Source organism: Molothrus ater, chromosome 12, assembly GCF_012460135.2.
Source record: "Molothrus ater isolate BHLD 08-10-18 breed brown headed cowbird chromosome 12, BPBGC_Mater_1.1, whole genome shotgun sequence".
NCBI lineage: Eukaryota > Metazoa > Chordata > Aves > Passeriformes > Icteridae > Molothrus > Molothrus ater.
Window position 1 is genome coordinate 8,693,943 of NC_050489.2, and position 13,116 is coordinate 8,707,058.

Consider the following 13,116-nt stretch of genomic DNA (forward strand, 5'->3'; position numbering starts at 1 on the left):
TTCATACTACATTTGTTTTGTAAAGAGTGCCACATCAAGTAGAAGTGATGTACTATTTTTCCTTCAACACTCTTCATTAACAAACGCTAGGGAGATGTGAAAAGGTCAGATTTCCTTCTTTGGGCTTGCCTAAATTACTGAATGCCTGGTAACACACTTAGAGCAGCTCAGTCAGCTCCTCCTGACACTGCTTAAATAAAACCTAAAGTATATGGACATCATAACAGTCATGGCAAAAATTTGCAGCCACAGTGGGACATTTTAATCCAAACTTTCTGCTTACACAAGATGCTTCTAAAGCTTTTGCTACATCTACTTTCCCCTTAAGTAAAGAGGTACTTTAAAGAGGTACTTGCTGCACTGTACAGCAGCAAGTGCCTTCATTAAGCATCAGCAGCTAGGAGTGACTTCTGCATTAAGGGAATAGAAATTTAGCAGAATAAACACCCCCTTTGCATTCCATCTGGTCCTCAGAGATCAGAGGGGCTGGGTGTGACCAGGCTTGATTTCTGATTAGAGTCAATTCAGCACTACAGGTCTGGTCAAATTCAATAAGAACTTCCATGATTACAGGTTCATAAATAGTACAGTTTATTGAAGCAACAGGAAAGCGGGTTCAGGAGTGCCAGTTATAAGGGCATTAACAATGGATTTTGTTTTATAAAGGTACTGATAACCTGAGTACAAATAATTAAATATAAAGAATCCATTTAAATTCTGTATTTATATAGAAACAGTGTTTTTCCTCAGAAGATGATTAACCAAAAACCTCAAGAGAAATTATCTCCCACTTCTCTGGTATAGCTGCAATACTACAGAGAGAAAAGCAAGAGAAGTTTACTTAACAGAGAGATTGCCATGTTATTTCAGGATATGCCCTTCGGGAAACAGGTGTAGGGTGGAGCTATGTGAGCAAAAAGCTATAATCAGATTTGTGTTCTTGTGGTTAGTTTGTTTGTTTTTCATAAGAAGCACTTATTAAGCTGGAAGGAATCCTTGTTATGCAAAAGTAGCATCAACTTTAACCCTACAAGACAAGCAGACAACTGAATGCAAACAACCCTCACAGCAGCTGCTGTGAATAGGATCTCAAGCTGAACAAACAAATGCCCAAAGTGATGGCTGGAAACAACAAGAATACAGCAAGAAATACAGCATATCCTGGCAAGCCAGTAGTGTACATGGCTCATGATTTCAAAAGCCAACAAACCTCCTACTCCTGTGTCTGGCACAAAGCAGACTGTGAGCAGAGCAGTTCAAACAAGGGATTGGATGCCAGCTCTCAGAAGCTGCCACAGGAATGCAGCTGTTTCAGCAGCACAACCTGTCCCACTGTGTTCTGCACCCATCACAGCTGCTGACAACACCTCAGGGCTGCCCCACTCAGAGGTGGCAGCTGCCAGCCAGGGAGGGAGATGGGGACATACCCACGGGAAATGCCCAGGCACACAGGAACAGTGGCCCCATCACCTCTCGGGGTTTGCCTGCCCACAGCACAGATTCCACACCACTACCTCCAAAAGAAATGAAACAAATCCAGCTTCCAGTCTTGCCTTCTCTGCATTGTTAGTAATAGACAGTTTGGTTTTCCTATGAGCCTTGTTTTGGTCTAATGTTTTTGGCATAAATCTAAGATTTCAAAGAAAAATGTCCTTGTTCTAAACATTTAACTTTCAACCTGAGAGCCAGTAAAAGAAGACAATGTTGTCACTCTATTATCATACCAAGAGTGACATTTGAAGCAGTAAAGCAGCCTTGAAAACAAGGCAAAATCAGGTGAATACATCTGTTCCCTGACAGCTTTTAGAAAACTAAATACAATGTGTAAGAGAACATGGGGATTAAGAGGCTGAGAAGACTCCACTGGGGAATTAAATGGGAAGGACTAGAAAATGGAAAAGCTGAATACATATGGCTCAAGACTGAGCAAGAATCCATATCCTATTTTTGGAAAGTGACAAAAAAGTGAACAAGAAGTTGATGAGGGAGTTTCTTGTGCTAAGTGTAAGCAAACTTGGCAGAAAATAAATTCCCTTGCATTCCAGCAGGTCCTCAGTTATCAGAGGGCTGGGGGTGGCTGGGCCTAATTTCTGTGTAAAAGCCAATTCAACACAGTAAATAAATGCAGAGCCAGTTCAGCACTACAAGTTCAGCCACAGTCCATAAGAAATATCACAGCCTCATTCACAAATAGCAAATTATTGAAGCAGCAGAAATGCAGATTCTTATTGGATTGCTGGATTTGATTTCTTGCTCAGAAACTGATGTGCCTCTAGTGTTACAGCTGTGTAAAGAAGAACAATAAGCTAAATAAGAGATTAAGTTATCCTGAATAAAAGAAGCCTGCCTTCTGAAGTCTTAGATGGAATATGAGGGTGAAGTTTTACCACACCTGCTGTAAGTACCTCAAATGGTAAAAAATGTCATTCCAGTTGCAGAAAAAGAGCAGAGCAACACAAATTAGCTTTACAGTCTACCAAAATTCAAACCATTCAAACCATCTCAAGACATAACTTATCATGTTCAATGTGGCAGAACAAGTTTCATACTATACTTCTAAGAAGTGAAAACGAATCTTCTATTACATCAAGCCACACACACAAAATCCATATTTCTACACTATACTTACATTCTGTAGAGATGATCCTCTGGACTTCGTTCAGATGTCTAGCAAAAGGCATTCTCTCTTCTACAGAATATGCATCTATTTGATGAAGCTCATCTTCCAGGATAAACTTTAAAATATTTTCTATAGGCCTGCTTAAAAAAAAAAAAAAAAAAAGTTATGGAGTTTTCTGATCAGATTTTTTTTTGTTGTCTAAACCAAAAAGTCCAGAGTATGGATCCTCTTACAGAAAAACCCCAGCAGTACTGTAGATAAGTAAAAGACTCCACAGGGAAAATGAGATAGATTGAAGAAAAGAAGGACAGTCTCTTGATAAGATTTAAGCTTTAAGCTTCCAAAATCTACTCAAGAAAGGAATATGAAGCATGTAAACACTATCACTGTATCACTAATACAAGTTAGGATTATATTCTTCAAATTTACTACAGTAAATAGATTTATAAAAATACAGGTTTAGTAAATGCAAAAAGACTGAATATGTAACAGTCTTAAACATTACCACAGAATCTCTGAAGTAACATGCTGCCTCAAGAGGGAGGGATTGTTCAGAGGAAAATGATTATGAGAAAGGATATGTAGACTAAAAAATGCAGACGGCTGGAAAAGCAAACTAAGAAACAAGTGACCCATCCTAATTATCTCTGATAGCAGATGCTGCCAACAGATGCTCTCACATTATGCTCCAAGTACAGCTGTGAGAATCAGAAATAGATACCAAAGATGCTAAAGTCAGAAAGATGCATTTCTTGCACCTCAAGAAGAGATACTTGAGACAGCACTCGAATCTGACAAAGCATGGTTCTGCAACACCTCTGCCTTCTGAGGCAATCCAAGTGTACACCCAGCCCTTTTGCTTAGGCTGCTCATTTTCAGGCTCCACACATGTTGGCAGAGAAAGATATCAAGGGTTACTAGCAGATGCACTAACCCTAAGAAACAGCTTATTTAAGTCATAGCTGTAGTGTGATGACAGTTACATTGCCTTGCCTCATTTATCCTGGCTAGTCAACAGAGTTGTACAGTAAAAGCTATTTGGGGGAAAAAAATCACCCAAAACATTTTTAACGACCCAAGAAGTTTTACATTAGAAACAATAAAGGAATTATAATCTACTTAGGTATATCAAGGGTTATAGATCTTGGAATTTTTTCCCTGATGTAGGTTCAGCCTCTGAGTGTCACAAATCATTGAGGTTTGAATAAAAAACAGCTTTATGATATCTGTATCTGTTCAGATATAAACCTAATAGCTCGAGCAATGTAGAAGACCAGAGGAGATCTGCACATCAGCAAGCTCACACAAATATAAATAGCTTAATGCAAATAAAAAGTTTCTGATCCTTTTGGGGTGCTGGAAATCTCCAAGGGCTATGCAGAGAACTCACTTTTTCAGAGCAGCATCCAGTTTCCTGGGGTCTGATTAATTTAAGGTTCTACAAACTGCAAGAGTACAGTTGTAGAAAGGAAGAAAACATCTCCTTCCCATACTGCAGTCTTTGATTCAGTGAAACTCCAGTGCTAATATCTGCTATAGTCTTTGTCAACAGTCAGAAAAAACACCACTGAGGTGCTCTGCCTTTTCCACATGGAAGACATAATTTCAACTACCACCAGTACCGTGTTTCTTCTGGTTTTTACAGTGGCAAAATCGGTAAAAATTAACTAGGCAAAACTATAATAGGCTGGACTCAAACACTCTTAAGAAAATAATAGGCCATCATTTATATTCAGTGAGCCATCACCAAAGTAAAAGTAATGTATGAATTTCTAGAATACACAATTTTTTGTAATTATGCTTAAACCAATGAGAGCAGAATTGCTATAAATCACATTTTCATTATTTTCTAGGTTCCTTTTAAGAAACAGAAGGAGAGAAATTAGACCACATCCCAACCTCGAGAGCACTGCAGCACCTCTGCTTTAAGCAACACAAAATTCTTACCGGACTACAAAATACAATCCAGGCTCCAGTACCAGTTAGCTGAAAACAGATGGCAGTGCAGAGAGCCCGGGTCTCGGGAGAGCTCACTAATCGAGTCACTCAGTAACTCAGAAAGATTTCATTTAGCAAACAGACCAGTTCAGTTACCTCTGTGGCCCAGCTGGGCTAGCAGCAGGCAGAGCTGTGGGATCATGATGGCTGATCCCTGATGTCCCATGGGACACTTACAACCGGCAAAGAAACCCAACCCTTCAGCGCTACTTTTGGCCGACCACTCGGCTATAGCCATCCAGTCCGCGATTGCTGCCGCTGGAGCACAGCCGGGCCCGGGCCGGCAGCACAGCAGGGCCGCGACCACTGCTGCTGTCCCTGTCACAAACCCTGTCCCTCTGGGGCCACACCGCTCCTGTAGCAACAAACCCAGGGGATAGGGGCGAGGGGTGATGTGTGGAAGCACCTCACAGCCCTTCTGACAGAGATACAGGCCCATACCCAGAGACACATGGTCTTCGTGCCCCAGTGCCATCCTCCTGCACAGAAACCCTGATCAATTGAATTTCCTGTGTAGGATTTTCAGCCTACTGCTCGGGCCTGCAGCTTGCAACAGCTTTGCCTGGCCCTACTGAGGAGATCCCAGGTCAGTCTTGCTGGACCTGTTTTCAAAGCAGCCTTTAAACCTGTGCACTGCAGTGGCTCTCACAAGCACCTGGGCGAGCAGCCTGGCCGTGCCGGAGCGCTGGCCGGTGACTGCGAGTGGGGGGATGCAGAAAAACCCCAAATGAACAAGTGTAGAGGTTGACCTGTGCTGTCTTGAAGGAAGAATATTGTATCTTCTTTCCTAGCTTTTATTTTCTGCCGAGACACGTATACTGAACAGCCGTCTCAAGTGTTGTGAGGATGTCAGTAGGCGCAGAAAAGGAAAAAACCGCGACGCTGCTGTTTAATAAATAAAGTTCAACACAGCTGCTCGACAACATCCCCAAAGCCGGCCGAGCCGCGCCCCTTGGCTGCCGGTAGCCAATGCGAGGCGCGCTTGCTGCGGGCGGCGCGGCGGACGAGTAGCGCGGGGCGTTGTTGCGGGGCCGGGCCGGCGGGGCGGTGCGCGGAGCCGCGGGGAACGGCCCGTGCTCGGTGCTCCGCCCGGTGCGCGCCGCTCCGCCCGCCCGCCCGCCATGAACTCCCTGGACCAGGCTGAGGGTGAGTGCGGCCGCTCGGAGCGAGCCCGGAGCTGCTTCTTCGGCGCGCCGGGAGCTGCCGGCTCTGCGCCCGGGCTGCCCAAGCGCGCTGCCCCGTCCCTGCGGAGCGGGACGAAGCGGCCGCGGGAGGCCTCGGCTCCCTCTGCACCGCGCTCCCGGCGCTCCTCCTCGGCCCAGACAGGCGAGCTAGGGCGGGGTTCCGGGGCCTCCTCGGCGTCCCCCGCTCGGGGCGGGCTGTGCTGCTCCCCGGAGAGCAGCGCCGCGGGAGGGCCTGTGCTGAGGGCTGCTGCCTGCCCCGGGAGGAGGGAGTGCCCGCGGTTCCCTTTCGGTGCCGCTGCTCGGCTGCAGCTGAGGAAAATCCTCTTGGGCTGTGGGATCTCCTTGCCCGCTCCCGGCTTTTTGCGGGAGACGCGTTTCTTACAGCTCTTGAGCCCCGCTAGGCGCTACACTGAGCCGGGGCTCCTTTCGCCTTTGGAGAACGCGACCTCAAGTAGTCCCTTCTTTTCTGGGGACGCTTGATGGTTTGGGTTACAAGATCTTTTGAAGTTACAGCTTACAGAATGTCAAAACCCTGAAAGGACTTTTCAATGTCCAAAGACTGGTAGGGATTTTTAAAATGGCCCAGTGTTTCGGAATTAGCAGGTGTTTCGTAGCTGGCACCAGAAGTAGGCAGTGTCCGCAGAAACCGATAGTCCGGCGTTGTCAGGGCTTTGTTGCTATGCTTGGGCAATCTGAGGGTTCCCAAAGTGTGCCCTGCTAGTCACAGCTGCCAAAGGGATCAACTCAGAGAAGGTTCTTAGAACGTGCATAGTTGAAAATAAGTTTAAACTTCCGTTTTCTTTTTTCTGACAAAGTTTTTTTCATATTTTCTTTCAGTGATGGCTGCATTATGTGAGTGTTTTCTTGAGGGCTTTGTTGTCAATAGCCTGTTTTTATGCCTTCAGGGTGCTGTTTCTCAACTAGCAGGTTTTCGTGTGGTGTCTCGTGTTCCCCCTCTCGCTTCAGTGACTAGTTGGAGGGGTTTGTGCTAGTCAGGGAACAGTTAATTAGCTGTAATTGCCGGCGGTGGTTTAACTTCCCCAGAAGGGATGTGGAGGACAGGCCATTAACTTCCGTCTTCTTGGCAGTAATTAAGACTAGTTAGCTGTTCTGTGGCTGAAGTCAAGGTACTGTAATCTTCCCCCGTAAATTCACCTGCAAACCATTTAGGAATAAATTTACAGTGTAGAGAACTACTTTCATAGTAGTCATAATAGATTTATTTCTTCCAAGCTTATTCTTTAATTGCTTTATTGAGATAACTAATATAGTAGTAGTTGGAAGTTGAAGTTCCTCATAGATGCTGACAGATACTTTAGCTGAAAGTTAAGTTGTTCCTAATTAAAACTTTTATTCAGGTAGAATTCTAGCTTTAACTGGAGTGTTATCAAATATTGACGTTGTTGAAAGGAAGTGTAAATCTAACTTGGACTTAAAGTGAAACAGCTCCTTGGAGACAATTAGGAGTATCAACTTGAAATGGATTTAACAGCAATTGCAGTGGAAAGACCATGGGAGAACGATGGCAGTGAGAAGGAAGATCTATTTTTAAGGATTATTGATTGGAATAAGATCATTGGAGCAGTGGTTGCTGTGGGATTTTTTGCATATGTGTGTGTATATATATAATGACATTCAAAGTTTCTATGAAACAAAATCATCAAAGCCACACTGCTACAGTAACCCCTTGAACAGTGGCAAATGGCCAACTTTTTAAATTGCCTTTATATTGATAGTAGAACGTAATGGTTTCCTGATATACTTACTACTTCAAAATGTGATACTTTCTTTTGTCTTGTTTTGAGAGGCAATTTAAGTTACTATAAATCTAAGTCACTATTTCTAAAGATGTCTGAAATAGTGTGATTTCTCAACTATATTGATTTTTCTTTTTGTAAGTGGGAAGTTTTTTTGCTTTTAGATTAACTCCACCACTGTACTTTTTAACTGGAGCTGAGTAAAGCTACTGTGACTGGACTTCTACTGCATATGAAGGATCATTGCATTGGTTTTCTCTGCCTGTTTAAGAGCTGAGTGTGCATGGGGGAATTCTTTTTATCTTCTACTTCAAAACATGACTAAATAGACGAAGCTCTAATTATGCTTGATATACATCTTTCCCAGATCTCAAAGCTTTTGAAAGAAGACTTACTGAATACATTGCATGTTTGCAACCAGCTACAGGACGTTGGAGAAGTAAGTTTGGTGTTCCAAGGAATAAATAGGAGTCTGTCTTTCAAGCTTGTTAGATTTACCAGTGTTTATCCCAAAGAAAAATTTTTATTTATACTTGCTTTAAAATTTGTGGCATACATTCAAACACTCTGCAGTAAGTTCATACAGGATAATAAACTAATATTTTAGCCAGAATTAGGAAAATGAGGTTAAGATTGAGTTGGCTCAAGACTGAATTATTCTGGAAATATCTGAAACAATAAGTTGTGTTTGTTTCTGTTTTATTTGGTTTTTATTATGTTACTGAAGTTTTTTTCTTCAAGACTCAGGCTTCCCAGGCTGTTCTGTAGTTACTTAAACAAAATATGATTAGGTGCGATAGTCCCTATAAAATTGAAGGTGAAAAAGTTACACCAGTTTGCCATAAAGGCAGCTTTGTTATGACAGGAAGGTTTGAAGGAGGGGGGAAGGCAAAAAATTCCACAGATATGCTGCCAGCTTTGGGATCAGTGGTCTGTGGTAGAAACACACAACTTTGGTGGGTTTTTTGTTTGTTTTTTTTTTTTTGAGACTCTGCTGAAGTTTTCCTACTGAAAGAATACAGTAGTTTTTTTTGAACACATAAAACAGTATCTTTTCTCCTGAGGTCAATTTTGACTGAAGGAACTGAAGGAATGACTACTCAGAAAGCAAAACCAAACACCAGCACCACCTCAAACCCCTTTGTTTCAGAGCAAACAGATATTTATATGTAGTTCTGCTGAGTTTGTGCACACCTACTTTAGGAATGCATTTGGCTTCCAAAATTGCTATTTTCTGTCAGTTATAATTTAAAAAAATACCGCAAACTTTTAAGCATATTTAAATGAGGTCTGCATGACTAATATTGTATTCAGTGGCTCATGTTTTTTCCAAAGTTGTTTGTTTCATAATTCACATAAAAGGGGGACTTTCTTTTTTAATTATAATGGGGTGTGTGGCCAATGTTAACTTTTCTTCCTGTTATCCTGAAAAGAAAGTGTTTATGTGATGTAGAGGAGAAGCTCTATGCTTTTGATTAAATTTTTTCAACTTCCTTTTGAAAAAATAACTTTGGTTCTTTCAAAGGACCAGGATGTTTTTACTTGACAGAATTTTGATTTTCAGATGTACTTGTTCTGTCCAAGAACTTGGTACAGAATCCTTAGGGTTTCACATATGAGAAGTGGTTTTGCATATTTTCATTTCTGCTTTCCAATTAAGAGCTTTTCCTCTCTCAGAAGTGAGAAAAGAAATAAGTGTTTAAGAGTTGCTGCTGAAAAATAAATGCATTTAAATTTGAGTGAGGTATACTGTTTATGACTCTCATTCTTTTCTTCATCAGTGATTTTGATAGTGGTGTCAGTCTGCACAGCGACTGGGGCTTGGAACTGGTTAATAGACCCAGAGACACAAAAGGTAAGGTCAGCCTAATGCCAAATGTGCTGTGTTCCGTAGCTTGGTGCTGCAGTCAGGTGTATTGAAAACTGAAAGGCTGAACACATTCTCACATGAAACTGGGAGGTGATTTTTAGTAAAGCTATCAAGCTGTCTGGAGACATTGTGGAATGTGTCCTGGGACAATGCCTGCCAAAACACTGTACCCTGAATGCTTATCTAAAGAATTGTTCACAAGTACTTGGAGATGGCTGGGAGCAGTATTTTATTTTTAGTTAAGGGATCTAGGCAGTGACTTTGTGTGTGTTTTAGAAAGTATGCAGTTGAACTAACCTGATTTCTTTCCTAGGTATCATTTTTCACGTCACTTTGGAATCACCCATTTTTCACAATTAGCTGTATTACCCTAATAGGCTTGTTCTTTGCTGGAATACATAAAAGAGTGGTGGCACCATCAATGTATCCTTTGATAATGTTTGTCACGTTAAAAGTGTAATTCCTGCAGTTGTTGAAGCCTGTGCCAATACTGCTTTGGTAGTTTTTGCTTACTGTGTGTACAAGTGTTGGTTGCTTTCCTTGACACAATCCACGCAGTATAGCAGCCCGATGCCGAACTGTTTTGGCAGAATATAATATGTCCTGTGATGATGTAAGTGTTGCTGCTTCATTGCCTAAACCTTCTTTGTTAAATAATTCAAAAAGACACACAGTCTGTTTTTCTGAACAGCATTTGTATATACCTTAGCAAATTCTGTGTGTCTGTAAAACTGGAATGTGGAATCCTTAGTATCATTTTGTGTGTTGTTTTAAACTCTCCTTGTAACATTGAACTTAAAGCTTAATTGTTGGGTTCAACTTTCAGGGTTTAAACTTTATTTATTTTGTTTTCTGTCTTGCAGACTGGAAAATTAATTTTGAAACCTAGGCCTCATGTTCAATAAGGGCTGTCTTCCTTCATTTTTTTTCCACTGCCATGGAAACCAAAAATGACCTTTTTTAAGGTAGTATGACAGCAAAAAAATCAAATGGGACTGGTTGTCACTGCCTGGGAGTAAAAGTCTTAACACAGTTGACAGTGAAAGTGTGCAATATTACTTTCTTGAATATTTATCCAAATTCTTTGTTATCACATTATCAGTGCTTTTGCTACTTCTGATTACCTCTTTTTCAGTATTAGTGTCACTTTTTTACTTCAGCTAGAACAGAACATACAGGTGAAGTATGTTAATTGGCAATGAAGTTGAACTTGAAAATGAAACCTCATTTGTGTTACGTGTCTTTCTAAGCTATTGTAAATAGCAGATGGATGCCAATGTTGAGGAAAAAAAGAAATATCTGGTGTATGGATTTTCTTGTTCTCATGAGGAGTATTGAAAGGAACGTTTGCCATTCTCCTGATGTTTTATTAGCACACTTCCTCATTACAGCCGTCCTTGTCTCCTGGTCACACTTTTGGAACTGGTTTAAAGGCTCGCAGGAAGACTGACTGTTTGTGCCGGAGAAAACTGGTCTTACTGTTAAAGAACTTCACAAATATATCAAGGATTACATTTGTCAAGTTGTGTATATAGTGCACCAGCCACTTTCCTTGTGGTCATACGTAGTTCCTTGTTTGATCTGGTTCAAAACACTTATTTTAAGATTTTAATTTTTTTAAAATTGTCTTAAATATGCTTGTATCTTCCCAATTGTAAGGTTGTACTGTATCTAAATCCACCTGACCATTCTGAGTGGATTTTTATGCTCTGATAGTCAGAATATGAAACTGGTATTGCAAATGTATAACATCAGATTTGGTGAAGAAAGTCTAAAGAGTGCCACAATAAAATAACAAAATTTGTTATTCAGAGTGTTAACAACCAGGTGTGGATGATATATGCATAAAGTGTAACTTTTGAATAGCTAAAACTGTCAAGTTTTAAGAGTTTAAGTTGTTCAAGGTGCCTTTTTAAATGTTTTGAACTCTTTAAATTGACTCTAACTGCAAAGCTCTTGCAACTTCAGTAACCCCTACTACAGGGTAGACTGGCTTTTAAAGGCAGCCTATTGATGTAAGTTTGTCAGTTGAAACTTTAAGAATTGTCTTCTGGATTTTTTTTCCAGTAAGTCTTCTGCCCATCCATTATTTTTAACTGCTGTATATTTTGTAGGTAAATGTGTATAAAATAAAATCTTTGTATAAACAGGTGTTATCTTCTTTTGTACTGTGCAAATACAGATCTCCACTGAACACAGAAGAACTTCAGAAAATTTATAGCTGCACTCTGTAACTTTCATACCGGACCAACATTTCCTGTATTTGATGTGGGTCTTATAATCTAAGATACTGACACCAGAGAGGAAACCCCTTCCAGGTTTCCATCCTCCAGGTCAATCCCGCCTCTGTAAGTGCCCTTAGAGGAAACTGTTTCTATTGATAATTTTCTTGTTTGAGCGCAGCAGGCGCGGTGTCCTCCCTCGGTGCGGGCTGCGGCGGGGGTCGAGCGCGGATGTCCGGCGGCGGCGGCAGGGCGGGGTGTGCGGAGCGGGGCGGGCGCGGCGCCTGCGCGGGGCCGCACACGTGGGCGCGCCGGCGCCGAGCGCAGCCATGGGCAAGAGCCGGGCGCGGCGGTTCCGCAGGGCGCCCCCAGCCCCCGCCGGCCCCGCGCTGCAGCGCGACAGCGAGCGCGGCCCCGAGGAGGAGGCGGCGGCGGAGCTGCTGGAGAAGGTGCGGGCGGGGGCGGGCGGCGGGCGCGGGGCGGGCTCGGCGGGAGCCGCGCTCCGGACCGGAGGAGCGGCGGGGGCTGCGGGGCCGGGCGCGGGGGGCGAGGCCTCGGCTTCCCCCACGGTGGTGCCCGGCGAGGGCCCGGGCGCGGTCGCGCCCCCGGCGGGAAGGAGCCGAGCGGCCGCGCGGGGCCGCCCCTCCCTCCGCTCCGCTCCGCTCCCCTCCCGGCTGTCGCTCCCGCGGCGTCACGGCGGGGCGGCACCGGCACCGCCCGCGCTGCCGTGCGCGCTGCGGCGGCGGGCCGGGACAGCGCCGTGCCCTCGGCCCTGCGCGGGCCGCCGGGCCGTCCTGGCGGGCTTGCGTTCCGTCTCCCCGGCCGGAGACTTCTACTCGGCCAGAGCCAAGTGTCCAAGAGACACATGTAAGGAATAAGGGATAGAAAATGCTGAGAAAGACTGGGTTTGGCCACTTGTAGGCCATAGTCCTGGCTTAAGTATTGCGGGTGAAAACTGATGTAAATCTCCTTCTGCAGGTGTGACTTTAGAATCCGAAACGAAAATCCGTTTTCCTTTAAGAAATTAAATCCCCTTTGCTCACTTCACTTCAGCTTAATTCATTGAATAGCTGACTGATTGATTATTCTTCTGGACTAACCTGTTTAGGAAAGTGAGGGGAAGAGAGAGTAAATAATGGCACAGGTGAGGATGAGCTGAGCCATCTTTTTCAGTAGAGGCAGGATCTGATGTTACTACTCTTCTGTTCTGCTCTTCAGCAGATGTTTATTTGCCAGGTTTTCAACAAACTCCATGGCCTTCCAGGATATGCATTTCTACTGTGTTATTATTTTTGCAATTTGTAATTCTTGTATCTCACCTAAAATTCTGTTACAGCATTTGTCAACATTGTCTTGGGGAATGTCGGGAACACTTGTTTCTTGGTGTTATGCAGATGCTTTTAATTTAAAGTCTATTTTTTTTAAATGTTTCTTTGGCTTTTCTATATGTTGGCATGTGTTATGT

General features: G+C 43.2%; 2 protein-coding genes across 6 annotated transcripts in view; one reads left to right on the forward strand and one right to left on the reverse strand.

Annotated features, from left to right (window-relative positions):
* ZNF423 (zinc finger protein 423) overlaps positions 1 to 5,560 on the reverse strand; it is a 279,999-nt gene extending 274,439 nt beyond the window's left edge. For 2 of the 3 annotated variants that reach the window (XM_036390304.2, XM_036390301.2), the window contains exons 1-2: positions 5,368 to 5,560; positions 2,630 to 2,757 (exon numbers count right to left, since the gene is read on the reverse strand). In XM_036390304.2, coding sequence (XP_036246197.1) covers positions 2,630 to 2,681 — 52 coding nt within the window. In that variant the 5' untranslated portion in view covers positions 2,682 to 2,757; positions 5,368 to 5,560. Of the gene's footprint in view, positions 1 to 2,629; positions 2,761 to 5,367 lie in introns of those variants that run through there. The other variant, XM_054516151.1, reaches the window with a different exon arrangement.
* A 99-nt stretch (positions 5,561 to 5,659) lies between these two features.
* Positions 5,660 to 11,688, forward strand: CNEP1R1 (CTD nuclear envelope phosphatase 1 regulatory subunit 1). Of its 3 annotated transcripts, none has more exons than XR_004980954.2 (7): positions 5,660 to 5,764; positions 7,927 to 7,998; positions 9,341 to 9,414; positions 9,743 to 9,852; positions 9,988 to 10,042; positions 10,293 to 10,394; positions 11,612 to 11,688. XR_004980954.2 is itself a non-coding variant. In XM_036390105.2 (6 exons), exons 1-6 carry the CDS (start codon positions 5,740 to 5,742, stop codon positions 10,332 to 10,334), a joined length of 378 nt encoding a protein of 125 aa, XP_036245998.1. In that variant the 5' UTR covers positions 5,660 to 5,739; the 3' UTR covers positions 10,335 to 11,576. The 3 variants fall into 3 exon arrangements, 1 of the variants encoding a protein (XP_036245998.1); XR_004980953.2 differs by lacking the exon at positions 11,612 to 11,688 and adding an exon at positions 10,821 to 11,576; XM_036390105.2 differs by lacking the exon at positions 11,612 to 11,688 and having other exon boundaries at positions 10,293 to 11,576.
* Positions 11,689 to 13,116: the final 1,428 nt, after the last annotated feature.

What these genes read in the sequence shown, in the direction of transcription:
- CNEP1R1 (XM_036390105.2), top strand. Translation starts at nt 5,740, where the DNA reads ATGAACTCCCTGGACCAGGCTGAGG. An exon ending in CTCCCTGGACCAGGCTGAGG is followed by an intron (nt 5,765 to 7,926) that starts GTGAGTGCGGCC and finishes CATCTTTCCCAG; the next exon opens with ATCTCAAAGCTTTTGAAAGA. An exon ending in AGAGTGGTGGCACCATCAAT is followed by an intron (nt 9,853 to 9,987) that starts GTATCCTTTGAT and finishes CAATCCACGCAG; the next exon opens with TATAGCAGCCCGATGCCGAA.